This window comes from Stylophora pistillata, chromosome 12, assembly GCF_964205215.1.
Source record: "Stylophora pistillata chromosome 12, jaStyPist1.2, whole genome shotgun sequence".
NCBI classification, from domain to species: Eukaryota; Metazoa; Cnidaria; class Anthozoa; order Scleractinia; family Pocilloporidae; genus Stylophora; species Stylophora pistillata.
Window position 1 is genome coordinate 812888 of NC_142530.1, and position 27472 is coordinate 840359.

At 37.9% G+C, this 27472-nt stretch overlaps 2 protein-coding genes and 1 long non-coding RNA gene across 10 annotated transcripts in view; 1 reads left to right on the forward strand and 2 right to left on the reverse strand.

Moving 5' to 3' along the window:
- The window catches only part of LOC111327383 (CLIP-associating protein 1-A), a 44259-nt gene that overhangs the window by 8547 nt on the left and 8240 nt on the right, over positions 1 to 27472 (reverse strand). The window contains exons 8-30 of one of the 8 annotated variants that reach the window (XM_022931544.2): positions 27063 to 27133; positions 22151 to 22194; positions 20208 to 20307; positions 19528 to 19592; positions 18880 to 18972; positions 18253 to 18348; positions 17669 to 17718; positions 17495 to 17585; positions 16916 to 16960; positions 16744 to 16814; positions 16068 to 16127; positions 15412 to 15489; positions 14302 to 14346; positions 13693 to 13872; positions 12603 to 12676; positions 11625 to 11840; positions 11402 to 11516; positions 10662 to 10766; positions 10350 to 10460; positions 9637 to 9717; positions 8673 to 8842; positions 7842 to 7921; positions 6995 to 7138 (exon numbers count right to left, since the gene is read on the reverse strand). In XM_022931544.2, the coding sequence (XP_022787279.2) occupies positions 6995 to 7138; positions 7842 to 7921; positions 8673 to 8842; positions 9637 to 9717; positions 10350 to 10460; positions 10662 to 10766; positions 11402 to 11516; positions 11625 to 11840; positions 12603 to 12676; positions 13693 to 13872; positions 14302 to 14346; positions 15412 to 15489; positions 16068 to 16127; positions 16744 to 16814; positions 16916 to 16960; positions 17495 to 17585; positions 17669 to 17718; positions 18253 to 18348; positions 18880 to 18972; positions 19528 to 19592; positions 20208 to 20307; positions 22151 to 22194; positions 27063 to 27133 (2185 nt within the window). Of the gene's footprint in view, positions 1 to 6994; positions 7139 to 7841; positions 7922 to 8672; positions 8843 to 9636; positions 9718 to 10349; positions 10461 to 10661; positions 10767 to 11401; positions 11517 to 11624; positions 11841 to 12602; positions 12677 to 13692; positions 13873 to 14301; positions 14347 to 15411; positions 15490 to 16067; positions 16128 to 16743; positions 16815 to 16915; positions 16961 to 17494; positions 17586 to 17668; positions 17719 to 18252; positions 18349 to 18879; positions 18973 to 19527; positions 19593 to 20207; positions 20308 to 22150; positions 22195 to 24229; positions 24720 to 27062; positions 27134 to 27472 lie in introns of those variants that run through there. The other 7 variants (XM_022931550.2, XM_088741895.1, XM_022931546.2 and 4 more) reach the window with 7 other exon arrangements.
- LOC111327384 (uncharacterized) lies at positions 36 to 3539 on the forward strand. Its single transcript, XM_022931551.2, has 6 exons — positions 36 to 182; positions 725 to 810; positions 975 to 1100; positions 1222 to 1915; positions 2834 to 2981; positions 3275 to 3539. The coding sequence occupies exons 1-6, from the start codon at positions 104 to 106 to the stop codon at positions 3402 to 3404; spliced, it is 1263 nt and encodes a 420-aa protein (XP_022787286.2). The 5' UTR covers positions 36 to 103; the 3' UTR covers positions 3405 to 3539.
- On the reverse strand, positions 3421 to 5512 carry LOC148718334 (uncharacterized). Its single transcript, XR_015994274.1, has 2 exons — positions 5379 to 5512; positions 3421 to 4688 (listed from the first exon to the last, which is right to left on the reverse strand). It is a non-coding gene; the product is annotated as an uncharacterized LOC148718334 (long non-coding RNA).

Below are 27472 nucleotides of genomic sequence, written 5' to 3' on the forward strand. Positions count from 1 at the left end.
TGCGTCATAAACTGTAACTGTGACGTCAAATGATCACTTCGCTCTGTTTCTCGGATCGAAACTGTGCAGGTTTTTTCCGTGAGAGGAAAACCGTGCTGTAACAATGAAGATTGTGATTTTGACCGTTGCGTTGGCAATTTTGCTTCAATTAACGGCGGTTACACAGGCTTCAAAACAAGAAGGTAAGATACAGCTCTGTTTCGCAACTACTTCAAAGGTGTTACTTTTCTACCGCCCGCAAAAAGTTGCACCAGAAAAAGTATGAAAACGTTTTCACTTTGAAGGCAAACAATTCACTTTTCCCTTCAATGCAAGGGCTTACTAAGTTAACATCTGCTAAAAACAGGAGTATTAGACATGGAAATCTATTCAAGGAAAGCTTTACCGACGGGGCATTTCAAAACCTTTTCACACTTTATCGGAAGGGTAAACAAGTTTGTGGTTGCCATGGTTGCATCCGCTGAGCTGTGCGCCTTTGACCAGCGCGTGCACCCCATGCGCGCGTGCACCCCATGCGCGCGTGCACCCCATGCGCGCGTGCACCCCATGCGCTCGTGCGTTAATCAGGGTATATTTTTGAAGGGCGCACAACAACGGTCACTTCTCACTTACTCTTAAAATCAACGGCATATTCAGCTGAAACATTTTTGTTAAATATCAACAGGAGACAAAATTCTTAAAAAAAATGATGATGATGATTTCTTTGTTCTCTCTTTTTCCCTAGATAACTTTCAAGCCACTGAATGGCAAAAACTCCCTTTCGAAGATTTTAAAGAAGAAACCTCCGTGATCGGAACTCGGAACGAAAAGGTTGGTTTTTTTTCAGAACAAGGCTGACAAACATCATTCGGTCGTTAATCGCGGATAATCAAAGTTACTTAAATAGGATGTCTTTCACGAGAATATGCATAACAAAAAAAGAGGAAATAGATGGTATGAAAGTTAACGAATTTTCCCTTCCTTTTGTCAAATAGGAATATGTGATAAGGATTCAAATGTTGTCCCTGGACCTGGATATGAAACTTGTTTTTCCCAGCAAAAAAGGCTCTAAAGATTTGAGCGGTTCTATCTTTAGGAACGATCCACCGAACCTCGGAAAGGTAATCAAGTCACGTTTGATAGCCTGTAAGATTGCTAGTGTAGTTGAACAAAAGATTTCAACTAACTCGTCGCATACTCTTTTCTTTCCCTCTCTCTCTCTCTCTTATTTGTATCTGTTAGATTCTCAAGTGCAAAGACCTACCGGAATATCCTGGGAACACGACATGTTCTGAGCAACACGTATTCAAACGGAAAGAACCCGGACTGATCTCTCAAGTGAAGACGATGATGAAAAACATGTGGAGTTTTATGGTAACAACATTGGTCAAAGGTTGGAAGACCTGCTCTAACGGCGTTGGCACAACGGTTAAGAACATTTGGAACGGAATGAAATGGATGAAGGATTTGGCCGGTAAAATTTGGACAGGATTGCTGGATTGGGTTTGTGGAGTGAAGAATGGATTGATGGATAGGGTCGGTAAAGTTTGGAACGGATTGAAAGGGTTGGCGGAATGGGTGTTTATAAGGATGATGTGGGTAGATGAATATGTGTACCACGGAAGCCTGTGGGCGGCCGAGTGGTACTGGGACCATACCGAATGGTTGACGGAGCTGACTTGGAACGGAATGGAATGGATCTGGGATCATATTGAATGGTTGGCCAGCTTCTTAAAGGAAAATACTTTATGGTTAGCTGAGAAAACATGGATTGGATTAAAACGGTGGGCCGAGTGGACATGGGGGGAAGCGAAACGGTTCGCGGACTTGTCATGGAATGTGATTAAAAAGAAATGTAAACCACTTGAACCTGCGCTCGAATACGTTTTGGAGATGGTTCAAATCATCATCAACTTTTACAGTGAATATGTTCATGGTGAGTAGACATAACACTGACACACACTGCTAAGAACACTGTGATTATATGTGATTAGGAAGGAAGGATATAACCAAGCGGAAATTGATCATCTATTTCAGTCTTTAGTTTTACCTAAAATTTCGTATGATTTACCGGTGTATGCAGCCTCTGTGCCTGAACTTAATACTGTACAGCGGTTCCCTCATAGATGTCATAAACGCAGTTTTATATCCTATGCTATAGATATTTAGTATAATTTCAGAGCTGAACAAAGAGTTTCCAGCAATCTGATTGGTCGAGCGGTTCCTTATATGACGCTATATAAACCGCCCCGCGCGGTTTATATAAAACGTTAGACTAAAATGTTAATAAATGTTACTAAAATGTTATGATTTAGAAATTTCTCTGTTGTTCAGCTCTGAAATTATACTAAAACATTTATTCGCCTCAGGTTCGGTGAATATTGTCGAATAATCCCCTCGACTTCGTCTCGGGGATTATTCGACGATATTCACCTCGCCTTCGGCGAATAATTGTTAAATATGATTTGCTTGAGAAAACAGATAGGTCAGTCTCAAAGAGGATTAGTTGCCTGCCTACTCCTCCGCTGTACAATTTGTTGCCCAAAGTTAAAGAATCTTCCAAACGTTTGAGAACTCAAACAAGCCTACTACCTCGTGTCACCACAGAACGTTTCAAAGCTAATTATATTGATAGACTGTATATTAAATATGCTTCCGTTTTTTAACTTTTTAATTAATAATTTAAAAATGTAAATATAGGTATGTATTTTTACTTGTATATTCAATAAAGACTTGAAGACTTAAAGTATTACCCTCCACACACCCCCCCCCCCCCCCTAAAAAGGATTCTTCCCTAGTCCGCAAGATTGGGCTGAATCAAGTTTTAATTATTTTTTGTTTGTTTTTCCAACAGAACATTTGTTAAAAATTCAAGTCAAAATTATAGTCTCGAGCTGGCGTGAAACTGGGTATACGATCTCAGCCGTACTGGTGATGAACTGTGTGATGGTGGCTGTTTACAAGTTGATTTCGTCGCCTGTGAAGTTGTTCAGGCGAAGATGGTGAGTAGAGGAAAGAAAACATCAAAAAATACATTTGGCTTAAATATTAAAACCAAATGGACGTTTTCAAGTCGACTTCTGACAAACTTCTACCGTACTTTACTTTCATCTGAAAATTTCAAGGAAGCGTTTTCAATAAAGAACAACAAAAAAGTACTACTCATCCGTTGTTTTCAAGTTTTACTACGACTAAAAAAACAGCTGCAGTCACTTGCGACCGTTCTTTCAGTTGACTTGTGCTCTCTCTCCAAACAGACCTTCACTAAACTCCTTGCTGCAATTTCTCCTTCCAGGCAAGCTTACAAAGATTGGAAAAAGGCCGAGGAAGCTTCCTGGAGACTACCACCAAGACGTCAGTCTCGACCAAACAAACGAGTCTGGGAAAATCCCAAGAAGAAAAAGCTTTACAGGAATGAAAATTGAAAGAGTCCGAATTTGGCTTTCTTTCTTTTTCTTTTTGTTTTGTTTTTGTTGTAATAATATTAACTATTTTGAACAGATTTTCTATGGAAACAAGTTATTATTAGTTTAAAAGCATTAAATGAAACTTGCAAGGTTTGTGCGAATGTTTCATATCTCAGTGAATGTTTCTTCTATAACCTTGTTTGCTATTTCCTTCTTTCTGTCTTTCCAAGATTTTCAAATCAGTGGTCAAGTCATTTTCTTTCTAACAAATAGAATCCATGTTGCCGAGCCTGTGTTCAGCAAAGATCACAGTTGACATAAAAATGTGATAAGGACCCAAAAGTGGCACACAAGGCGTAACAGAGTGTGCGACTGATGTTCGGGTAGCCTCTCGGGACACAGAATTCACCTTGGCCGCTAACGGAGTCAGCCATTAAATAAGTGTATTGAAAAAACGGCACATTCACAACTTTTGATAATGACCTCCGCGTCGCCTCAATTGTAAAACTAGGTTTTCAGTGAAGAAAATTAGCAAGATTACTTTTGTATATCTAACATCAAAAGATAACAATCAGAAGAATGGCTTAGACGAGTTAATTGTTAATGTGTTTTGGTTTCCCACTGCTAAAGTTGGGCCACTAGCCCTACATATTACACCTCACAGCGCCTTTATAAGTGAACAATAAAAACACTGCATAACAAGTAAGAAACCAAGCTGAGGGATCAGTGTTTGGGGGGAAAAAAAGTGAGGCTTCCGAAATAGCCATAGATGACAATCATTGTGTTTAAACCCCTGATATCCAGCTGTTTTTTTAGCCGCCCTTTTGGTGCAAGGAAAAAAAAATCGGGAAGTACAAAAGCTTTAGCTATTCTGTGATGAGACAAAATTTACTAACAAGGAAAAAAGTTTGAAGTCTAAAAATGTTTACACAACATCCAGCATTAATGATTTTTGTAATTCAGGGAAACTTGAGCATAAAGGAATATGAAATGTAATGAAAATTGACTACGCGGAAAAATAAACATTGTGTGCGTGCCTGGAGCTTAAAACCATATTTCCTAAATTTCGAACACGATTTCGCTCAATTTTTTTTCTTTCATCCTTTTTTATGTTCGCGAAGTAATAGCGTGTGAATTTTATTCACGAGAAACTTGATTTTGTCTATTTAAAAACGTAAACATCGATAAAACAATAAATGTCATAAAGGCCATTGAAGAGGAAAGGAATATATTTACATAAATTCCATATTAAGCACCAACTAAAAAACAGAGTAACTGTTCCTCGGGGAAAATGTTGGGGTTCTGAAAAATCAAAGGGAACATGAGCAGAGATTTAACAAGAAAAACTTTAAAATGACCTGAGCTGAGCTGAGCTGAGTACAATTCTTGAATTTTCTTGGAATGAGATTGAAGTAAAAGCAATCTTGCAACTTAAATAAGCCTTTAGGAAAATAACTTTCCCATTCGCTAGTTGCAGCGCATAATGAAAAAAAAAAGAGTTTATTCTCATGAATTGTTGAAAAAACAGCCACCTTTTATTGTAGTTATGCTGAAGGTGAATTACAACATTGCAATCGGATGGTGAATGCAGCCACCTCGATTGTCGCAATAACAAAATATTAACGACATCGAAAGTTCCGGACTCGTCTAGCTTCCGCTCGCGTGCACATTCAATTTTCATCGCTTATACCTCTAGAGAATGATTAAAATAAACTGCGGTATTCATAACATTACAACCGACTGCAACGCTGCGTTTTAAAAATCAAGCTGGACCGAATTTGAGATAAAAACGGAATAAATCTGATGGGCGATCGAAAGACCACAGCTCAATGCCCTAATTTAAATGTTCCTCGTAACGTTTTTACCAAAAACACGACAGCATGCTATATATTAGTACAGCTAATCAAGTAGGTCGCAAAAATCAAATATAACATCAAACTTCTCGACATGATCAAAACACAATTCCAAAACAAAACAAGTTACACAGTTTACCTGTCGAAATAAGGTAACATGACTTGGGCGAATGTAGATGAACATCCCTTTTCTAAGAAGGAATTTAAACCAAAGCCATTCTTCTCTAGGATTCCCGGGAAAAACAGTACGAACAACGTAGCGTCTGTAAACGACTACTTCGATTCGTAACCGACGACATGAACAAGTTCTGTGCTTTGTCTTTATTCGCCGCATGTTGATAGCAGCTTTGGTTAGATCGCGGTCGTAACCTTACATGTATCCATACTGTCTTTAGTACTTGATGCTTCTCCTTTTTGAAGCCGCATTACGCGTAAACGTAATGGTAACTCTTTATCTTCTGCTTTGGTTACTAATATGGTAAATTTCGCGCAGCCTGTCAAACATATTCACGCATTTTCTTTCACATGCCCGCCTCGTCTTTCAGGAACCAGTCAAGAGAGATAATTATGCGTAATTCATGAGCTTTCTTTCCATCTATCCATCGCATTAACATAAAAACTCGCATAACCAATTGTCTTGCAATCGCTTTGTATTTTCGAGGCAAAGAGAGGTTCGCGAAGTGGTCCAAAAGGTAACTTAACACTTCATATACAAATTCTGAAAATGTTGATAAAGTAGTGCTTGGTTGTATATGTTTACAGTAGTAAAGAAATTGGGAAAAAACTTGCTTCTGGTCAAACGACATCAGTGACATAAAGATTATGAATAATTGATGAGAACGGCTGAAAATAGAGGAAAAAAACCTCAAAACAGCAGTTTAGAGCGCTTTCCTTTCGTTCTGTACATAAACACACCATCTCGACGTCTTTGAAGGTCATTGAACGAATTCAAGATGATAAAATTAACTTAGATCTATTCGCTTTCCGTTGTAGTTCGTGAAGCAAGAAATGCTTGTCCAAAATAAACGACAGGTACCATTTACAAAACAGAACTGGTTTAATTACTAAAAAATCTTTAGTTCTGTCCTGCTGAGGTTTGTGTATCTCTAAAATTTAATTTTTTGTCACGCTTGGAAATCGGTCATCAATGAATTCAATAAATTGTCTCGCTTCGTACATGGCACTGGATCGGAAAATGTGAAAACTAAGTAAGATTATTCGAGATTTTACTTGATCAAAGCTCAATATTAATGCCGTGACCCGAAGCTCTTCGCTCGAATAGTCACGCATTCCGCGCGCACGAGAAAAGCAGTCGATAAAAAAAATTTTGAGATCACAAGTACACGGGCGTTTTAGACAAAGTATGGTGTTTACGAAAGTATTCTGGGGGTTATCCAATGAGTAATTACCACAGATAAAATCAACGTAAACACTCTAGTGACTTTTGAAGAGATAAAAAGCTACACGTTAATCATCTGTCAGATTTACCCATAAGAATTTAATTAGGCCCTCTAGGGAAACACGATCGCTGGATTATTAATGGTGAAGTCACACACAAGCGGCCAGGTTGCTAAGCAAAATTCAAAATGGCAGCGTCCGTAAACGAATATTAAGCACATCCGAAAGGTTAGGTTACTTTTTGTGACCTGCAAGTGAGTTCGGAGTAACGATTTCATATAGACTTTAAAAGGCAGAGACAAATTTAGGTTTCTGGAACATACCTCTCCTTTCAATTATGAATTTCAATCAACTTACGTTTCCAGGTTCCAAGTGTTTTGGGTGATTCCGTGAGCCTCTAGATCCATAGGATCTCTCAGATGATATGCTGGCCACGTCACTATCGTCGTCATCAGAACATTGAGAACCAAACGAGTACTTTCTTCTGGATGGGCTTTTATGCTGAAAGAAAAATCAAACGGAAATAAAAATTGGTGCTCCAAAGGTAGTGACAGAGTGTGCTTGAGTTCTTCCTTTTGCTTAGAGGAATCTCCTTCCCAGAGGGCACCCTGGGAACAAAAGAAAATGTCCCTTTAACAATATCATTCGCTCTGACGAAGGGCTAATGCTCGAAGCGTCAGCTTTTTAACTTTTTACGGTGGCCAATTTACAATTTCAACTTAGTTGATATAACCAAATTATCTTGTTACCCCCACCGACGCAGCACCACGGTATCTTTAGAAACTTACCCCATTCTACGATAGTTTTCAAGCAGTCCCTCATTAATAACTGTTGCAGGACGAGCCAGCAAGAGGACTGGAGAAGAGTCGCGGAGAGGTTTGAAGGGCGTCTAGCACTGATAACAGACTGCCGATAACAGACCTCTCACCGGGCTCGTGTTGCTCAAAACTTTCCCGCGGCTGAAGAAACACTCGTCCCGAAGCGCTTAATGAGGTTATAAGGGCATATTTCAGCTGGGTTCAAAGTTTACGTCTCTCGAAAGGAAAAAATCTCCCTGAAGAAAGGTTTCACCGTATGAAAAAGGAAAAACGACAGCTTTCCCAAGGATAGATAGAGTTAATTATTAAAAAAAAATAGCGTAAAAAAATTTTGTGTCGAGAGAAAAATTAGCAACGCTTAAAAAGATATTGTAAGAGAGACTTACCCAAGCGTTCCAAACCGCCTCTTCAGTGACACCTTTACTCGTGGGCTCGCCTTGACTTGACTGTTTCACCATTGGCGGATCTATAAGGGTAAGGAAAGAGGACATCATTTGAAAAGCCAGGCAAAAACGCGGTAGTTGCAGCTAAAGTTCTTGTACTAGTGATGCGATAACGGAAAAAAGAAAGGCAAAACTGAAATCCCCTTTCCACCGTTCATCAACTCCATGCAACCTTAGAAGCAGCGAGCGCAGATAGTTGTTTTTTGAGGGGGAAAGGAGGGAATAGGAAAAATAATTCGGAACATTTGCTTCTTATTTTTTCAGCGCGATAGAGTTTACTTCCAACATTCGCTCAAAAACCCCCAGTCACACAGGCCATCTTCTAACTCATTATCTCTCTTTCTCTGTAGCCTCTTCAGACATTCTCGACATTGCTGATTCTTGGGGGCAAGTTTCTAAAGAAACTGCCGTGCTGCGTTGGTGGAGGGTAGTTCGAGATAATTTAGTTTTATCAAATGAGATTATAATGTAAATTGGCGATCGAAGAACGTTTTAAAAGCTGACGTTTCGAGCGTTAGCCCTTTGTCAGAGCGATTGTGGTTGAGTAGGTCTTTCCTTCAAGCACAGACTTTTATCTTTCTTCTTTTGTGCGATCTGTTCAAGTTTTCTCCATTATTCGCCATCGTGGTTCCTGCTCGATTTATTATTACTTTCCCTGTATTTTTCGATCTCAAACAAACTCATAGTTTGCAATCTCTTCCTTTCCTTTTTGCACAAAGCAAAGAGTAACAGTTCCTCTCCTCGTTTCGCGACCAAATTCAAAGCTGTACTCACTGTGCAACGGACTTGTCTTCTTCATCACTGGTAAATGACTTGGGCTATATCCTCGCTCTGTACTCATTCGCCTATCCCCTCTCCGGTCAGGACTAGGGTCTCTACTCGCTCCGCGTGAACTCGCGCGGGAACTCGCGCGAGAGCTGCATTGAGAAGCAGTTCGTGCGCGACTGTGAAAGAGAATCGTGGAAATATAAGATTAAATCGGGCACAAGAATTGAAGTATTCACCTTCTTTTGGATGTAACCGTCTGAATATGATCAAAAGTGGGGGTTATTGAAGTATTGTGTAAGTAAGAGTTGGTATTAAAAGTAATGTGTTATCAATAATAATGTATTAAAAGTAATGTGTTATCAATAATAGCGCGGTTTTCAAACGCTCACCACGGTGATAAAACTGAATCAATTTAAAATCCGAATCATAGAACAATGCACGGGAAAGTACCGCCACAAGCGCGGGAGGAAGTGAAGCCTTCAGTACAAGCATGGGAAAAAGTTACTGACATTAAGCGCGGGAAAACTGTCACCGATATTTAGCAAGTGATTGGCTGAGTGGATAATCAACCCTTTCTCTGATTGGTTAAGGCAGAGAGCCTGACCATTAGCAGGGACAAACCAAGGCGTTGGAAAAGTGCTCGAATATAACTGTAAAAAGGATTAAATTAAGGAAATATCCTTGTTGGAGAAATTCGATAACGCCATTCTTCGTCGGCATTAGAGCACTCGATCACAGACGCAGCAGCTACAGTTGTCGATAATCACTATAATCAATGGCGAAAAACCTTTCCTCTCACAGAATAAAGCTCAAGCTTCTTGTAGCCAACAGTAAAATTAAATTCATATCAGCACGGCGGATTATGCTGTGTGCTAGTTGCAGCATTCTTCAGAGGGTAAAAAGTTAAAAGCAAGGCAAGACAAGGCAAGAGTTATGTCACAGAATTCCTACGAGAAGCGACGTTACTCACAAGCTCGGAACAGGAATGAAGGAGACACAAGAATAAGGACGCCGTCTGGGAAGAAACTCGAAGCTAAGATGCCGAGAAAGACTGCAATAAAAGACAATTAGACCACAACAATCAGTTGTTCAAGAATGAAAATGAACAGAGTACGAGATGAATGTGAAATTCCTAGCGTTTCGTTCGCAAGAATGATAAGAAGAAAAACATTACTGTGTGGCAAGAAAAGGTTAAGACAAAAAGATGCACAACGAAAAGTTTGATAACAACGAGGAAGCAAGGAAAAATCAACTGGACATTAGCGGAATCGATCATCTGTAGGTACAGGAACAAAACCAAAACAAACTGTTTTAATGGAAATGTCAAATAAAATTTTGATAGGAAAACTGGAGAAATGAAAGATGAAGTCACAATGAGAAAGCAAAGCAAAGCAAAGTCGTCAGATGATCAACAGAATCATAGTCTGTAGCTAAAGATACAAAACCGAAAAAAAAAAAAGAAAAAGAAAAAAATTATACTGCAATGACTACAAAAGCAAGCTTAAAAAACAAGAAAACAAGTGCTCTTTCGTAGTAAGCTTAGATTTAAAAAGCCCTTTGTTACACTAGCTTCTATTAATACATTTATGGTTAGTAATCAGATAAAGCTGTTTACTTAGATTATGTTATTCTATATTAGAACTGTTATAAAAGAGGTTTTTCAAGTTAAAAGTTAGTACTTACTGAAGTTTAGGACTGGGGACAGGAAGAAAAGATCGAGAAGGAGGAGGGGAGGGTTGGGGCGAGTAGCTCCTAGGACTATTTAGACTCTCGTTGCTGAAATTCCGAGCAACTCTGGAAAAGACAGTAAAATAAATCATCATAAATTATAACCAATTACGGTGAACGGAGAATTGATTATGCGTTAGTCGTGCGCCGTTTAATGGAACAAAGAATGGAAGGTAAAAGGGTCTGACGAGGGTTGTAAGAACGATGTTGTCGTATGCATTGATGGCGACTGGATACAACAAGAAGAACACAATCGGCTGTACTCACGGAGTTTTACGAACAGGAAGGAAAGAGGGGGAACTAGAGGGGTGAGATTGGGGCGAATGGCTGTCAATACCAGCCAAATTCTCGTTGCTGCCATGCCTAGAGACACTAGAAGAAAACCGACAACAACGAAATTAATTAACACAAAACAACACGACAACTATGAATCCTTATAAAAGACATAACTTGGATATATCAACAAAGTTGAAGTGGTAAATTGGCCACCGTAACCTTAAAAAAGACAATCTACCACAAGAAACAGGTTTATACTTTCCGTGCACTTAAAGGCGTTTCAATAACTTTTTCCATAAGTGGCGGTCCCGGAAAAAGACCCGTAGGGTGTAACCAAACGCGTGAGCCTACTCGCTAAACAGGCGCGCTTAGAGGTCTTCTAGGCGGCGGTAGACCTTTTTTGAAACCCCTTTAATTAAACTATTTCTCTTGTTGTTTCAGGACCCGAAGGAAGTTCTCAATGCACTGAAAAAAACCGATCGCCCAATTAACAAATAGCACAAAAGAGGAACAGGCTTTCACAAAATTCAGAGACAATACATTGTTGGATACGACTTAGTTTGAAATTCTAATTTCTAATGAAAAAGACCTCTCTCTAACTAAATAGGCACCATGGTTGTCTAAGCATTAATTTCTATCTTTTACCCCATGACAAAAGGCTAAATTCTCCTACTATCATTTCAACATGTAAGATCAACGATTTGGAGAATTTCGCTACGTATTAGTTTTACCTTGGAGTGGGTATCTTTGTTCTAGATATACTTTCTCTCCGACAGTACACCTCAGACCTCTCCCGGGGAGGGAAGGTGGATAGCAATCGTTCAGGAGACTGGGATCGACTTCCAGCTAAAAAAAGAAAATTAACTTTGAGATTCTGTTTATCTATTCGTTTTTCTTTTTTCATTTCGATTAGTTGTTCCACTATTTATTTGTAACGCTCCTTTTCTTACTTACGTTGAGAAACAGTGCCCCTGGAGGGGTATTGGGGTCGAATTTGGCGCTGTTGCATGTGATGGCTTTGAGGTGACGTCCGAGGTACTGCGCGGATCTTAGAACGAGCACTGGCTCGTTCAGCGGACCGCTGGTCGATATTACTGAGGGAACGACCAAGAGCAGCCATGGGAGAAAGGAGAGAGCCTGTTCCCTTAGATGCCACAGCATGGCGGGAATCTGAGAAAAAAGATCGCAAAAGATGTGATTGAATGAAAGTAACTCAAAGCATACGTAAGCCCTTTCCCTCCCGATCTTTAACTTGAACTTTCCATAGTATCTGCATTACGGTTGATTAAATAAGATTTTGAAATCCTAACTCCTTAGTTCTAGCTTATTTCTCACCGTATTTTAGCTTTTTTTAATAATCGTAACTATTTTTCAAAGCAAAATAGTACATTATTGTTACCGAAGGCAAATAAAGGTTTTGAGAAAAAAGACTTTTCTTTTAAAAGAGCGAAAATTTTTAATGAGATGGTGGCTACTGATCTTAGGAAAACCAGAGTCATAGAGACGTTCTGTGGCCGCGCAAAACAGTGCTTTTACGCGATTCTAATTTTTTTAAGTCACTTGATAGAAATTACATTTTTTAACGTAATTTTAGTTTCGATACATTGCAATCATAATTGCATTTTGATACAGGGACCCTATGGGTACCTGCCTTCGCGCCGAATGGGCTACCCTGTCTAAATAAAGTTTTACTTTACTTTACTTCAAGCAGTAAAACTTTCTGCAAGACTGTAAAACTGCTGTCTACCAACAAAGGATTGGCTGCATAACGACTTAAACAACTCTTCCTGACCTTGGCACGACTATGTCATGTTCTTGGTTACTTCCTCGCCTACCCTTAAATTCTTCAAGAATTCAGGAATTTCCTTGTGAGCAAGGGACAATTTTCATGTCGGTATAGGCGTCTTAACTTTGCCACCTTTTTTATCTCACCTTCTCTGTGAGTGGTTCTCGCTGCACGGCTTGAGGCTCCCACTGTCTGACGGGAAGGCGCTGTGTGACGTGAACTGTAAACAATAACATGTGAGGAAAACTCAATCCTACCTACGGCAATTAAGGATATTTGAGTTCTCCGTACACCACCGAAGTATCCATTTACAATTACACATTCACCGCCTTGCGGCAATCTCATCACGACTCAAAAACATACTTGACATGGTTCTCACATAATTTGAAACTATATTGAAACAGATTAAAGTATCTGTAAACATTGCTCAACACTCGATATCTATCGATATGCGTCAACAATAATTACTTGGCGAGTTATTAACACAATAGAATCAATCCTTCTTTTATTCCTCAAAGCCGCGCCACCAGCAGAAATCATTTTGCGGCAAACCATTGTGCTGTAATCCAAAATAACAGCCAAGCATTTTAAGTCTACCTAATTACCAAAGAGAAGAAGAAAGAAAAGCGATGTTCGAAAATTTCTAAATCTGCGGATTCCATTGTAAAGCCAATACACAACTCTGCAATATCGTGTTTTGGCGCTCATATCGGTGTGAACTGCCTCAACTACCTCTCGTTTCAACTAGAGAATTCATGCACGCCTATTAAATAACTCCACATGAAATGAACCATAACGCGAATTAACAGAAGTTCTAAAATTTAACATAAAGAGTAGACGAGATTCGATTAAAAATGCTTTTCGCACTTAAAGAAAATCGTTACACACTTTGAAAAATTGAATGTCAAATCGTTGAATAAAAACCAGAGAAACCTGCTGGTGTATTATTGCTGTATTTTCTCCGCTAGGTAGGAGTAAACATTGAGCTATTGAACTGAACAGCTATACAAAGAGTTCTAATTAAGATTACTCGCCATTGTACGTGAGGCGCACACGTCAAACAGCAAAATCTGCACGAAAAATAAAAACCTAACGTATCCATCACGAGAAAAAAACTCTTCGAGAAGCATGCTGAATGATTCTATACCCTTGAGCAATAATTACAAACCGTGAAATCACGAAATTAAAGCTTTAAACAACCCGTTAATTTTCTTATCATGTGTTCTGCAATCTAACCTTGTAGTGCCGTCTTCGCTAGCCGCACTGGATGAGCGCACCCTGTTTCCAGAAATCGGCTTGCTCGGTTTTACAGAAACGAATCGCCCGGACGATGAACTTTTTACAGGGCCAAGATTGGAAAGGTTACGGTCATTTTCGAGCTGTTTCTGCTTCGAGGCATCGAACGATTTCAACAAACTGCAAGAAAAAAGGAAAAAAATAAGTTGAACAGAGTATGAAATTTTGAGGGCCAAATTCAAACTGGGATGCTAAGAGTTAGGTTTTGTACTTGTAGTAGTAAATCCATGACGGTTGGTCCTCTATGAAGTAGCCTCTGCGCCACACTTCCAGAGGCATTGTGCGAAGAAAAGACAGCAATATATTAACGAAATCAATTGCGATCTATATTTTTGCTTTAGTTTACGGCAGCCAGCCTGAAAAAACTCAAAATATCACTCCCGCAATTAACAAAACTACGAGGAAAAAAAAATACATGTAAAGTTGCCGAACCGCACACGAATCTGGTCGGTTGCCGAATTGCAGAACTAATTATCCAGTAATGAATATTCATAGAGATTGTTTGGCAGCTGAAAGGAAGGCCAAGATTCAAATATAAAGCAGACCTACCTCTCTGCCCTATCTCTGAAGTGTTCATGGTAATGCCAGAAAGCCCTGAAAATTTATAAGAACGCACATGAACAAACAAACTCAAAAGTGCTCCGTAAAGCTGTTAATTTTCGATCTGTATTGGGAAGTAGTAATGGCGTTTACATTTACAGTTATATTCTTTCTTTTCAAAAGAAAAGAGTTGTATGTAGTTAGGACAATCTCTTGGGGGTGTTGAACTATTTTGAGATTCAATCATCCACACTAATAGAGAAATAAAAATTACTTGGCGAAAACGAAACTGTCCATTTCGCGTCTCCTAGGCGTCACAGAACCTTCTTCGTTCTCAACAACAAAAAAATTACATTCTAGAACATTTTGGTTTCTGATCAGCGCATTCCTATTGCGACAAACACTTTGCAAGTTGATTTGAATTACAGTAACTTATTGAATATAAAAAACAAAAGGAAAAAAATAGGCTCCAACACGAAGCAAAGAGTCCAGTTCTGTATCCAATGAGATAAACAACCAGAGTCTCAAAACTAATTCCGTTGACCATCTTGACGGGAAATCTTCGGAAAATTCCAATTTAAATTTTTGAAGAGAAAAACTGTAGCAGTGGCTCGATTTTTCTACAATATTATCAAAATCTTAATTATGGTAGAAAGTTTGCGTCTTTTCCCCTAAAGTTGAACGCTAAAATTCAAGCGTAAATTCCAGTTACGCTTTGCGGTTTGAAAAAACTGATGTAGACATTGGAAAACAAGATAATAGAAATAAATGGTGACAGACAGGTAGACTCTTTGGTAGAACTTCGCAAAATTCTCTCCGTAGTAACTCCGCCACGCTATTTCTACGTGCCTGCGTAACATAAAAGGCTCCACAATGATTCTCCGATTATCGACGAGACAAGACCACTGACCTTTCAAAGCTCCTAATAAAACTTGCGAGATTTTGTTGTCAAAAATATCAGTAAACCGCATTTCAAAAGAACCGAAAATTCCTTAAGGTGAGCGGTCAGGTTTCGCAACTTCTTGGACACCAAAACTCTGGCACGGAACAGTTTCTTCCGAACGATAAAAGGGAAATTTCCGATGACTTATCACGCCAAGATTTCTTTCTTGTATCTACCTTCGCATGCCAGCCCTGGCTTCGGGATCAGCATCTGAAATTCCTTTCCGAATTGCTTCCTCTATTTCACTAACACGGCTGAGAAGAGGAAAGAAGAGAAAACGTATTGCAGCTTCACATACACAAGAAAATAGTCACCCCGAATCTTAAATACATTTTCTATTTATTTCAACACTGATATCTTTGTACTTGCAACCCTGAAAGTGCTCGGAGTGATTCCAACGGAGGTGGACCGGAACTCGGGTCTCATCGAAGCCCACACTTGTCGAGCGATTCCCCCTTCCCCCCCCCCCCCCCCGACGGGGAAAAATGAGCTCTAGCAGCTTAAACTGACAAATGTTTTGAAAATTATGAAGCACAAAATAAATTTAAGTCATACAAGAGAACAAAACTTCATGCGAATGATCGCATATTGGTTGAGAAGTTCAGTTCTGTAGGGAAGAAACGAAAACAGTTGGTGCAAACTCTTCAAGACACCTTTCGGAGAATACTCGGTACGTCTTCGGAAATGTTCGCAAAATCATTGGTGTTTCGGACATTTAGAAATATGATTGGTTTTTTAATCGAAAAATGTGGCACTCTGGGGGGGGAAAAATCTGCCGCTTTGACACAAAGAAAAAAAAAATGGCAGCATTGCAAATTTAGTGTGTACTTACGATTTTATTGTGGACGTCTCCCAGTGAGTAAGAAACAGGTCAACATATCCACAGCAGCGACTGAAAAAGAAATAAAAACCAAATATGTATTAATTAATGATTTCGATGAGGGAACACAGCAATTTTTTGACCATCCATTGCCTATGCAAAAGGAGTTACATTGCGAGAGTTTGAGGGAACATATATCAAGGTCTTACACTCTGCCGCAATAAACGAATCGTTCAAGGGCGATTTTCGTAGACTATTTCAATCGTAAAGTACAAAAAATAAGAACACTTTTGCTCTATGATATATCTTTAAAACATGGCTTGGACAATCTGTCAAGACAACGTTTAACAATGGACAGTAACTTCAGAGGAGGAGGTCAAAATAGTCTAATAAAATGTCCGAAAATCCTGTTCGATTGTAACGTGCAATTGCCCGGAATAAAGTTTCAAAATTTGACCACACAAAGTCAGATGAGTGTCATTTCTAACCTTGTTGGAGGACAATTTAGGAGAGCAACCACATTAACTCTTCATTTGTCTATTAAAGTTATGAACAATTATAGGCGACAAATAACGAGTTTTGGCCACAAAAAAGTCGTAAATTTGAGTGGGTGAGTAGTAAGGTCTGCTAAACTGACTTGTCACAGCGCGAGTAATAACTGAGACGTGTTATATCATTAGGCATTTACCGTCGAATGATGCTTGACTTGGATGTCATATTGTTGGTTATAACTGGGATAAGCCGATGAGAGTGAGTATTCTGTTTGACAGAGAGAAAAAAAAAAAAAGAGATCAATATGCGTCAACATGTAAAAATAGGATTCTTAAACACGACAAAAGAAGCTGAAATTTAAAACTCACTTTCAGAATAAAGCTGATACAAGCATGACCAGAGGTTGCCATAATCTGTCAGGAAAAAAACACAAAGACGATTTCTGATTGGAGAATTGGAGGAGAACAGGTCATGAGGCATGGGTCGAACAAAACTCACCAACTCCTTAGGGAAGCAAAAACTTGAACTTACAACTCGCACGTGATCAGCTCGTGCACTTTTGAAACCGCAGCAAGTTTGTATGCCAGCTAACAAAATAACTTTTTTTGCAGTCATGGCAGCCAAAGTCAGTCCTTAATTAGGGGCTTGTTCATTAGAAAAGGTGAGAAGGTAGAGAAAAGCAACAGCTAACCGCATTGGCAAGATAGGTTGTTTTCTATTCCTAACAAAATTTTGAGCAATTCCCCGCTAGACCCGTATCGGGTGAATTTTGGCGGGTACGGTTTCGGTTGGTACACCACGATCTTCCGATCCCTGTCAACCAATAAGAAATCGCACGATAACTACCGACCACTGCAATATCGCCCTGACGTCATAGCAATACGTCACATTCCTGGAGATTGAGGGAACTAAAGAGTACCTTTAAGGGAACAGAAGATTTTTCTCACCTTGGCGCTGTTAGTGATCAAGTTGATAAGGGTCGGCAAAACAGCTTCTGCCGTGTGATCAAACTGATTCTTCAAGACGGTAGACAAGTAGCTAGAGGAAACAGGTGAAAATTCTCACTTCCTTTTCTCTGTCAATTCAGGAGATCAAACTGGAAATTTCAACCTGCAACTCACCTTAAGGTTACACAAGCCTCTCTTGTAACAGATGATCGGAGATCCTTCGTCTGAAAGTAACCAGAAATAATTGTCACAATTTCGGATGGTTCCTTTGAGTAACACTTTAGCAAAAAACTACATTTTGCTCTCTCAAAACCCAACTTACCTTTAGAGGACCAAAAGTGATCGATGGCAGCGTAAAACGAATTTTGAAAGATGGATCTCCATAATTCGCATGACATAGGAAACTGCAGCCAAAACAGTCATTTATTCATTTATTTTTTAACTAAAACCTACACCGAAACGTCGAGTCGATTTAGAAAACCAAAACTTTACTAATGAATAAAGGCTGATAGTTTCTAAAGAAACTGTTTGGGGCTGCGTCGGTGGGGGTAACCAAATAATTTGGATATATCAACAAAGTCGAAATGGTAACGATCACAAAAGCTGACGTTTCGAGCGTTAGCCCTTTGTCGGACGTTAGCCCTTTCGCTCCGACGAAGGGCTAACGCTCGAAACGTCAGCTTTTGTAATCGTTACGGTGGCCAATTTGCCATTTCAACTTTGTTGATATATCCAAATTATTTCAAAACTTTACTAACCGAGAGTTTGAATGCGCCCTCTTGTAGTCTCACCAGCGACACAAAGTTATCGTATTCTAAAGCCCCTCCGTTAATCAAGCTGCGAATTTTCTTGAGCTAAAGGAGGATACAAAGGTACAGCAAAGTAAGTTAGATTCAACTGATGATTTCGTTGAATTTTAGTCAAATTCGTCAAAGTGAAATCAGCTGGGCGAAATTGACGATTTCGACGAATTTCGCCACAGTTTTCGTTACTGCATGCATTTGTGGACATATCTCTGGTTCTACTGAACTTCGCTTCATGATTGGTCGAGAAAGCACGCACCAACCTTTCAACCAATCAGAGGCAAAATTATATGCAATCGCGACTTGGATTATTGGCAATTTGGTTTTATCAACTAAGTTGATTGTGTAAATTGGCCGCCTTAAAGGTTTAAAAGCTGACGTTTCGAGCGTTAGCCCTTCGTCAGAGCGTTATTGGCGTTTTCCCGCGCTTAACGCAGTTTGCTTGTTTTACTTTGATCTCATTGGCTCTCTGTGTTGTTTCCTTCATTCTGATAGGCCGTTGTGATCACTGTGGTTTTGCTTTGGCGACACGCCATCGCAAATCTCTCCACGAAGGGAAAGCTTGAAAAATGCAATACGTACCGCAGCTACTCTGTGTTCCCAATCGTTTTTATCATCCGACAACACGGACTGAATCTTCGCCATCTCTTCGGTTAGATCTTTACTGCTATAAACCTGAAAAAAAAAAAATTATCTCTAAGTCATGTAGGAGGTCAAAATTGCTGACGAACAGTTTTTTTTTTTTTTTTATAACAAAGCTCGAAGAAACTGCGTGCTTCGAGGAACAGAAAGTGTCTAGGGTAACAAATATGATGGAATATTTTCGCGCCAAACGTTTACAAACAGCTTTCCGTTAGAGACATCTAGTACCGCAGATGTTGCCTTTTCACTGTACTCTATCACGAGTTAAAGATTTAAATCCCATGAGTGACCAACACAGAATCTCTCCACAATATCAAGTTGGCAAGTGACGAGAATTAAGACAAATATATCAAGTAGGGGATTAACAGGGGGATTATTAATTAACATTACTAGCATTAACACCAAGGAGAAGTACTAATGACATCTCGGGAATGAAGGCTTAACGAGCAAAAGGTTTGCCTCTTTTTCTGTCACAACGGAAGAACGCCCGGCCTCAGTTTTGACGCAAATTTTAAACGAAGGTCTTCATAGTGTTGGATTTATGGTTTATTAGTTCTTTGTATTCCGCATGTCTTCATTTTTACCAACCTTGATGTCAGGACAGTCAAGAAATGCATTTTCAAAGTCTGCCTCGTCAACTGCTCCTGCAGAAGCTGTGAAGAAAACTAGCGGGTTAAACAACCATAAAAACTAAATAAGTACACCTCAGCAAAGTATGAGCCAGCCTCCTGTTTTTATTAGATTCAACTGGAAGCTGAGAGTTTTTTCAACACTAAAGTTTTCGTCAAGTTCTTACTTCTCATTTCTTCACATTTCCATCGCATTACAATTTTGCATGAGCATAGGACTACAATTGGAAATCGAGATATTAATGGTCTTTCAAACAATACAAATGTCATGATACTGAATCAGTCCACTGGTCTTAACCTATGACCCCCAGTTCAATTCCTTAAAATATGGCGACGGGCACGTAACGCCAGCGGGACTCTCGAGGAACGGGTCTCGGGTTCAAACCACGGCCACGTCACTGTGATGAGTTGGTGGTCACGAAAACTTGACGAAATGTTGGTGAGTGGATGGGGTGGGTGGGGTGGGTGGGGAGAGGGAGAAGGTAACTTTGTGAAAGACGAGCATCCCATCCAAGGAGGAGTGGTAATAGTCTTTATCACTTTAAGGATACGCCTTGCAGGATGGACCGTCTGACTCGTAGACTAAGTTTACCTATAAAACAAAATAGGAATATAAAAAGGAAGCAAAAACTCTTCAACCTGAGTTCGATGACGGGCCTGAAGTTTTAGACCCACTGGTTTTTCTCTGTGGTCCGCCTTTTTTCACGGATGCTGTTCTGGAAGGCACTGGTGTGGAAAGCTGAAAATGAACAAATTCAAATCATAAACGTTTAAATGAATTAAAAAAAAAATAATAATTACACCGTCAGTGCTCTAACAAGCTCCTCTCTCTAACCAGCAAAGTTGACTATAATTTGGATTTTAAAATTATATTTAACAAGAAGCCTTCCATTCCCAAGATCTCAAAACAAATTCTCCTTACTCTCTGAGATACTTTCCTGGTAATATTACTTGCAAGAATTTGGTTTTAGGTCAAACAGCATCCCTCCAAATGATGTGGTAATTCATTCTCCGCACCTACCCGTTTAGCAATGTGCTAATAATGTAAGGAGAAATTACTAACTGGTCTCTACTGGGAACAAAAACTTGAGATTTGATAGCTGGAATCGATGACAGTCTTAAAATATGATGGAAGAGCATACACCATTTTTGTGTGGAACGAAAACTAAAATCAGGCTGTCGAAAGAATGCCAAACTATAATTTAACACTTTCCTTTCACTAAAGATTCTACTTCAATTGGTGGTTAAGTAAACAAGAAAAAAATTGATATTTGATACACCACTTAAATTTATACAACAAAACATTTCCCTATCATGTAGAACTGAAATTGCAATCAACCACTTCGTACCTACTAAAACAAACCATTCTACAAAATCACGAAATGGCTGAAAAAAAACCTCCTAAATTTGGCCACTTGACATTTCGAGTATCAACGAATAGTTAACGACGCATGCTTGGCAGCAAGCGGAAAAAAAGAACAACAACAACACAGTGCCACACAAAGAAAGCAAGAAAGCTTATCATTATTCACACGGCTTCACAAAATCATTCCAGCGCTATTATCATGCAAAAGCACTACACATAAGAATACCTGCCGACAATTTTTTTCCATGAATTGTAAGTTTAACAGCCACTACAAACATAACATCTCAGTTACAAGTCAATATTTTTTCCCATGTCAAGAGCTCAAAATTTAAAAAAGGGTGTTCTATCATCTGTGCAAAATCATGTGTCTCTAATGTGCCACTCAACATGAAAGATATATGCATTGTGTTTCACTCTATAGTCCCTACTCTGTAAATAATTACTATTCAGTTATAAGCTATGTTTGGACACTTCCAGACATTCTGTCTCCAGATCCATCATGCAAATATAATTTCTAATTTTTCTAGACATTTCTCTGCACCTGGCTACAAACTATTTCAGAGTCACATCTGTACACAATACAAGAATATATGCCAAATTATCAGGGACATTGAAAATAAAAAATATGCCGTATCTTTTCTTGTATTTTTATATACGTTTCAGAAAAAGTTGGTTTTATACCCCAGACATGACAGAGTCAGAAACAATGATTTGATTCATTCATAAAAGAAAAGTATAAAAATAATGGTAATAAATTAATCACATAATTCTGATCACATCAGATGTAAAATAAATCAATACATCTCACAGTTGGTAAATGTTCTGCAATTGGTCTATTTAGCAGGCCGTATTTCACTGTATGGCTCACTAAATTCAAAAGTTTGTTTGAACTGAAGTCTTCTCCCTCTATTTGAACCCAGAGATAACGTAGATATCTTCCTAACTTCATTTTATCAGTCTGCACTGTAAGTTACAGAACCATGTAAAAAAAAAAAAAGCAACAGCCAAAAGATTGCAAATGGCAACTCCAGCATGAGAGAAGAAGCCATTCATTTTACCTTCCTCCCCCTGCAAATGACTCCTACTTTTCTCCCCCCCCCCCCCCCCCCAACCTGGATACCAGTGAAAAAATCACACCTGTTCTGGCCTCTGCTAAAGTAAGGTGCCTGCAGTTTATGTTTTTCAAGAACAATACACCAATCACCATTTTCGTTACCTTTGCTCCATCTGTCTCCACTTCACCATTCACCCTGGAGGATCCTGAAGTGAAATAAGAATTTAAAAAAATGAGCTTATGATAATTTTTTTTTTTTTGGCAAGTATTTTCAATCCTAAGATTCATGCAGAACACTCGTACCAGATCTTCAGACAATATCTATGCTAGAAGTTACCAAAGAAAAATTTAACTCTCAATTTTTGGCAAGATTTTCTACTGAACATGACTTACATGGCTGATATATTTATTTCAGGTCCTCCAAATAAAGTATCAATTTCCTACCTATTCCCCATGATTGTTATTGTACATAATACTCCCACAGTTTATAATCCTTGAAGAAGTACAATCCCCATGCATTTCATGACAAAATGTGTCAGCATATACCTGAGACATGATATCTTCACTTCACAGTGTTGAGTTACATGACCTAGTTGTCTTGATTTAGACATTTTCAGCTAGAGTTTCTGATGCTAAAAAGTTTGAAAGCTTGGGAGTTTTGTTCAATAAGAAGTAACTGCTGAAATAATTCAACAGCAAGGACAGGAAAACCAGAACATAAAATTTATAATAACTGCTTTGAATATAAAAGATTTAAAAATAGCATGACCCTAAGGTATATGGAGTTTCACAATAGATCTTATCAAGATGACCTTCCTGTATATCTATACAACAAAACCTCATAAAAATATCTTTTGTTTAATCTAGTTTCCTCTGATAGTTGACTACTGACAGCAAAAAATACAATTGGAAAGGAAAAGCTGTTCTGCAGCTTATCTCAGCTTTGAAGATGATTTTCAAATCAGCTGAAGGCTCTAATGTAAGGAACCCATACATTTGAAATTACTCAAACTAAATCCAAGTGCACAACAAATGTTTCAATGCGACCAGCCTTTAAATTTCAGCGAGACTACTTCTAAAATGATATGACTGCTAGTTTATTACAGCTAAGGAAAAATTTCAAGCAGAAACAGTTGCTTTTGATGGAACAGTTCTTTTCAAAAAGCAAACTATACTATAGATAAATGTTGTGTGATTTCCATGGCAAGGACATGTTGAAACTTGAAGATGAGTTTGCAGAAATTGCCATAGTTAATCAGAGTACCCTGAGAACGAATTGAAATTTCAAGTGTTTATTTTTTTTTTGTGGATGAATAAAATCAACTTTATTGAGAAACCTAGTCAGAAAAATTTACTTGTAACACATCACAGCATGGCAATTTGATTCAAGACAGTAGAACAATTACTCACAGTGGGAATTTAAGCTACAATTAACAACTGCATGGTTCCAAAATAAATCTACTTCTTGCAAATCTTTTGTAGAGATGTCATAAACATGTACACAAATCATACATCGACTCCACAGATAAAATATTTGACAAATCACAAGACAATAATCTGTTAAATTACTTGAGAACGTAGTAAACAGCTGTGTATCAAGGGATTTATCTTACTCATTGTTCAGCACAAAATTTTCCATGTCTTGAACCTTACAATTTGATACATTTTTGAAGCAACACAATATCTGAATCTACAGGTAACAACTGAGACATGCAGGATGAAACTTTTATAATCTTAATCCACAGAATCCTAATAATTTTCCTTGCCAAATACCTAAAATTTGCATTTATACTGCTTCTCTGTTTACAATGCCTTAAAAGGTTCATGTACTTGCTAAAATATTCTATACTTGCTAAAATATAGGAGTACAGAAATGTACATCGAAGATCACTTTTTTTTGGAGTGAAACTAAAATGCTACATGAAACAGCCAAATATATTCACAATGTAAAACTGAAATTGCCATTTTAGAGTCATCTATCTGCATTTATAAATACAAACACTGACTTAAGAATTTACTGAGCACATACAATCACACTGAGGCAATTGTTACCTGTCAGAGAATAATTTTTTATAACAAAATGAAACACAGAAGATTAGAACTTGAAAAATAAACTCAGCCTGTCTGTCAGATGACATCAAATGTCATTTACAAAAAGCTGATCACGCTTGCCAAAGTGTGCCTTTAGATCAGTTATTAGCTTTGCTACAAATTAATTTGATTCAAATTGTAAAAAATTACCATTTCTGTTCCTTTGAAAATCCAAGTCTATCTCAGGCCCTCTGCTACAATAATCTTCAATTTGCTTCAGAATCACCAAATACTCTTTAGAAATGCCATCAGAACTCAAAAGATCATCCACCATAGCAGTTTATTCTGAGGCAGACATTCATTAAAACATTGAATCTTTCATGGTCCTTTCCTCTAAAATTAGCTCATGGATCAATGCCACATTCTCCTCTTGAAACACCAGACCAGCTTTTGAAACATTTGATACCGAAAAACCAACTGTTATGCCATAATTCCAAGATAAATGCTACTCTTGTTTGAGAAACATAGAAGAGGCCATGTTGGTTTTTACAATGTCTGCTGGAACAGCATATTAATTACACTTCTAAATTCAGCCTCTTGTCAGCCAATTGTGGATGTTGTTCTATGCCGGATCTTTGTTCCTTAAAAGCATTCTTGAGTGGCCAGTTTCTTAAAAACAATAATTACCCAGGTGCAGTATTATTCTGGGATAAACACGGTTTATGACCAATAAGTGAAATTGGAGCCTACTTTGCATCAACTGAAAATAAATTTAAAAGCAACAGTAGCCAATAGCAGCACACCACTGTTTAATATTTTATGAGAGCACCGTCGGTAGTTATAAGTTATTGATCAAAATGAGGGGAAAATATTCATTTCATTTGAAGAGCTAATGTTTATTTCAGCCAAGAATTGTAAAGAAACCATTTAAAATTAACTTAAAATGGTTTTCAATCCTTAGTAACAGATGGAGTTGTCAGGTATTTGCTGCATATATTGAAATGAGCTCCCAAAATCTCTGCTTAAAATCAACAGCTGTGACAAATTATTCTGTTTTTGACCTGGATAATTAGAAGACCAGAAACAAGCCTTTATTAACACAAAAATGTAATGTCCATGCTTTTTCAATCAGATATGTGACCGTCTAATTATCTTCGCGCACAGTGTTCTTGATTGCATGACTACAGTGAAAAAATTTCATGCAGTTTACACAACATTGAGCAGATATAATAAAAAACAGTGAAAGTGCAAACAAAAGAACTAGTAATAAGTTGAAGATACTTAAGATCAGAGCACAAAGAAAAAGTCTTTGTGGAAATAAAACCTCTTACAGGTTGATCTAAATATAGAAATATCCGAAGCTTTAGATTAGTGATGTAAACAGTGGAGAAAAAGGATAAAAACAGCTACTCTTTCAACCAAGCATTACTGGAATGTGAATAAGAACAAATGAAATTTATCCTAAATGTCAACATTCTTTTCAAATGTGTTAAGCCAACGAAATTGAAAACACAAAAGTCAATCTGAAAGTCTTAACAAAGTTATTTACATGTAGTTAAGTATTATCCAGGAGAGACAGTAATTCGAGGATTAAAATTATTAATTAGTAAATTGTTTTCATACTAATAAAGTTGGAATGCCAAAATTGTCATTTATAATAAGTAACATATTAATGCAAATTCCCATGGTTGCCATTAAACCAACCTCAAAAATGCACCTATAGCTGTACATGACTCAACTCGACAAATTCCTCGACAACAACATTTACTTTCATCCCTTTCAAAAATCTTATTTCTACTTTTCTAATTATCAGAATTTTATTTTGTATCAATCTCTCTCTCTCTCTCTCTCTCTCTCTCTCTCTCTCTCTCTCTCTCTCTCTCTCTCTCTCTCTCTCTCTCTCTCTCTCTCTCTCTCTCTCTCTCTCTCTCTCTCTCTCTCTCTCTCTCTCTCTCTCTCTCTCTCTCTCTCTCTCTATATATATATATATATCTATCTATCAGAAAAGCATTTAGAGTAAAATCAAGCTGTAAACCCAACATTTTTGCAACACTTATTACTGAGTTAGATTTCGAGAGTTTTGACAAAGAAAATTAAAATTCTTCTGCTCACTGTTATTCAAAAGACCAGCCATTATTCTTAAATAACATAATTATTCTTAAATAACACATTATTCTTAAATAATCCTTCATCAATACACCCACGAGTCCACAATAAAAGAGTTTTTTAACAATAAATTTAGTATTCCTTCAGAATATAAGATGATTACTAGGACATGGAAATTATTCTCCAGAATCTTTGAAATCCTTCAATCCATACACTGAACATATCAACTCAAATCAAGAAAATTCTACAGTCACTCAAAAATAAAATTTTCTTATTGTCTTTGTTTTCCCAAAATTCAGGCATGGCCAGTGGGTGATAGGTTGATAGAACAATTAAAACTATAACTATTTTCAAAACTGATATCAGTCTTTCAATTTTCAATTACATCATTGAATCTTTTTTAGGCAATAAATGCTACAATTGCTTTCATTTTCTACAGGAATAAAAAAAAAAGCCAATATCTTTCAAAAACAAATAATATTCAGAACCTCTTAAAACATAAGAGGCCCTGAGAGAGCAAAGGGTCTTTATCAAAATACTCATCTATATCTTCCAATTTCCTTGCATGCAAATTCTCTTAGGGCTGCAAAGGAGAATCTTATGCAATAGTACAGTGAATTTTGCTGTTTCCAACTTAAACTTTTTCATACTCAAGATCCCATTAGTAATTCTCCTAACTGTCTGCCATACAGTTCTTATGATGTGAGTTCAGAGAACTTGGTATTGAATCGACTCCAAAATCTCTATATTGACGTTTTTCTTACTTCTTGTTGCTCATCTGCTTGATATTGTTAGAAAAATTATGTCTTGGCCACTCATGGGGGTAAAAGGTTATGTGTAACAAGTAGCAATGTATCAATACAGTACAGGGGATTTTTTCACTATTTTTAGCAAGCAGTCATAATATAAAGACAGCAGTAATAGTCACATGTCATACCATTAGGTTCATTGACCACCATATTCCCTGATCTGGCCACTTCGTCAAATTTTGCATAAATTATTGATAACCTGAAAATGGTGAAAACATTTTAATCTAGTAAATCAAGTAAACAAATTGAGGTACACAGTTTTTCTTGGTATGAAATTGGTCAGTTAAAGAAATAGTTAAAACATCTTAACAAAACTTTTTAATTAGCAAAGTTTTCTATTATGTCAGAATAAATATTGCAGTAGAATGGCTTGAATAAGAGGCTAACAGACAAAAATCATGGTGAAGTTTGATCACCACAGTGATGATTGTGCTGAAAAGGACTTTTGAAATTGTAAATGGAAGTGACACTGCCAATTAGTTTGAAAAAAGGAAATAGTATGCACCCAGAAATTTCAGGTAGATTCTGAACACTCTGC

Excerpts from the sequence above, each read along its gene's own strand:
- LOC111327384 (XM_022931551.2), top strand. The coding sequence starts at position 104 with ATGAAGATTGTGATTTTGACCGTTGCGTTGGCAATTTTGCTTCAATTA. Across the intron at positions 1,101-1,221 it reads ATCCACCGAACCTCGGAAAG|ATTCTCAAGTGCAAAGACCT; the intron begins GTAATCAAGTCA and ends TGTATCTGTTAG. Across the intron at positions 2,982-3,274 it reads AAGTTGTTCAGGCGAAGATG|GCAAGCTTACAAAGATTGGA; the intron begins GTGAGTAGAGGA and ends TTCTCCTTCCAG.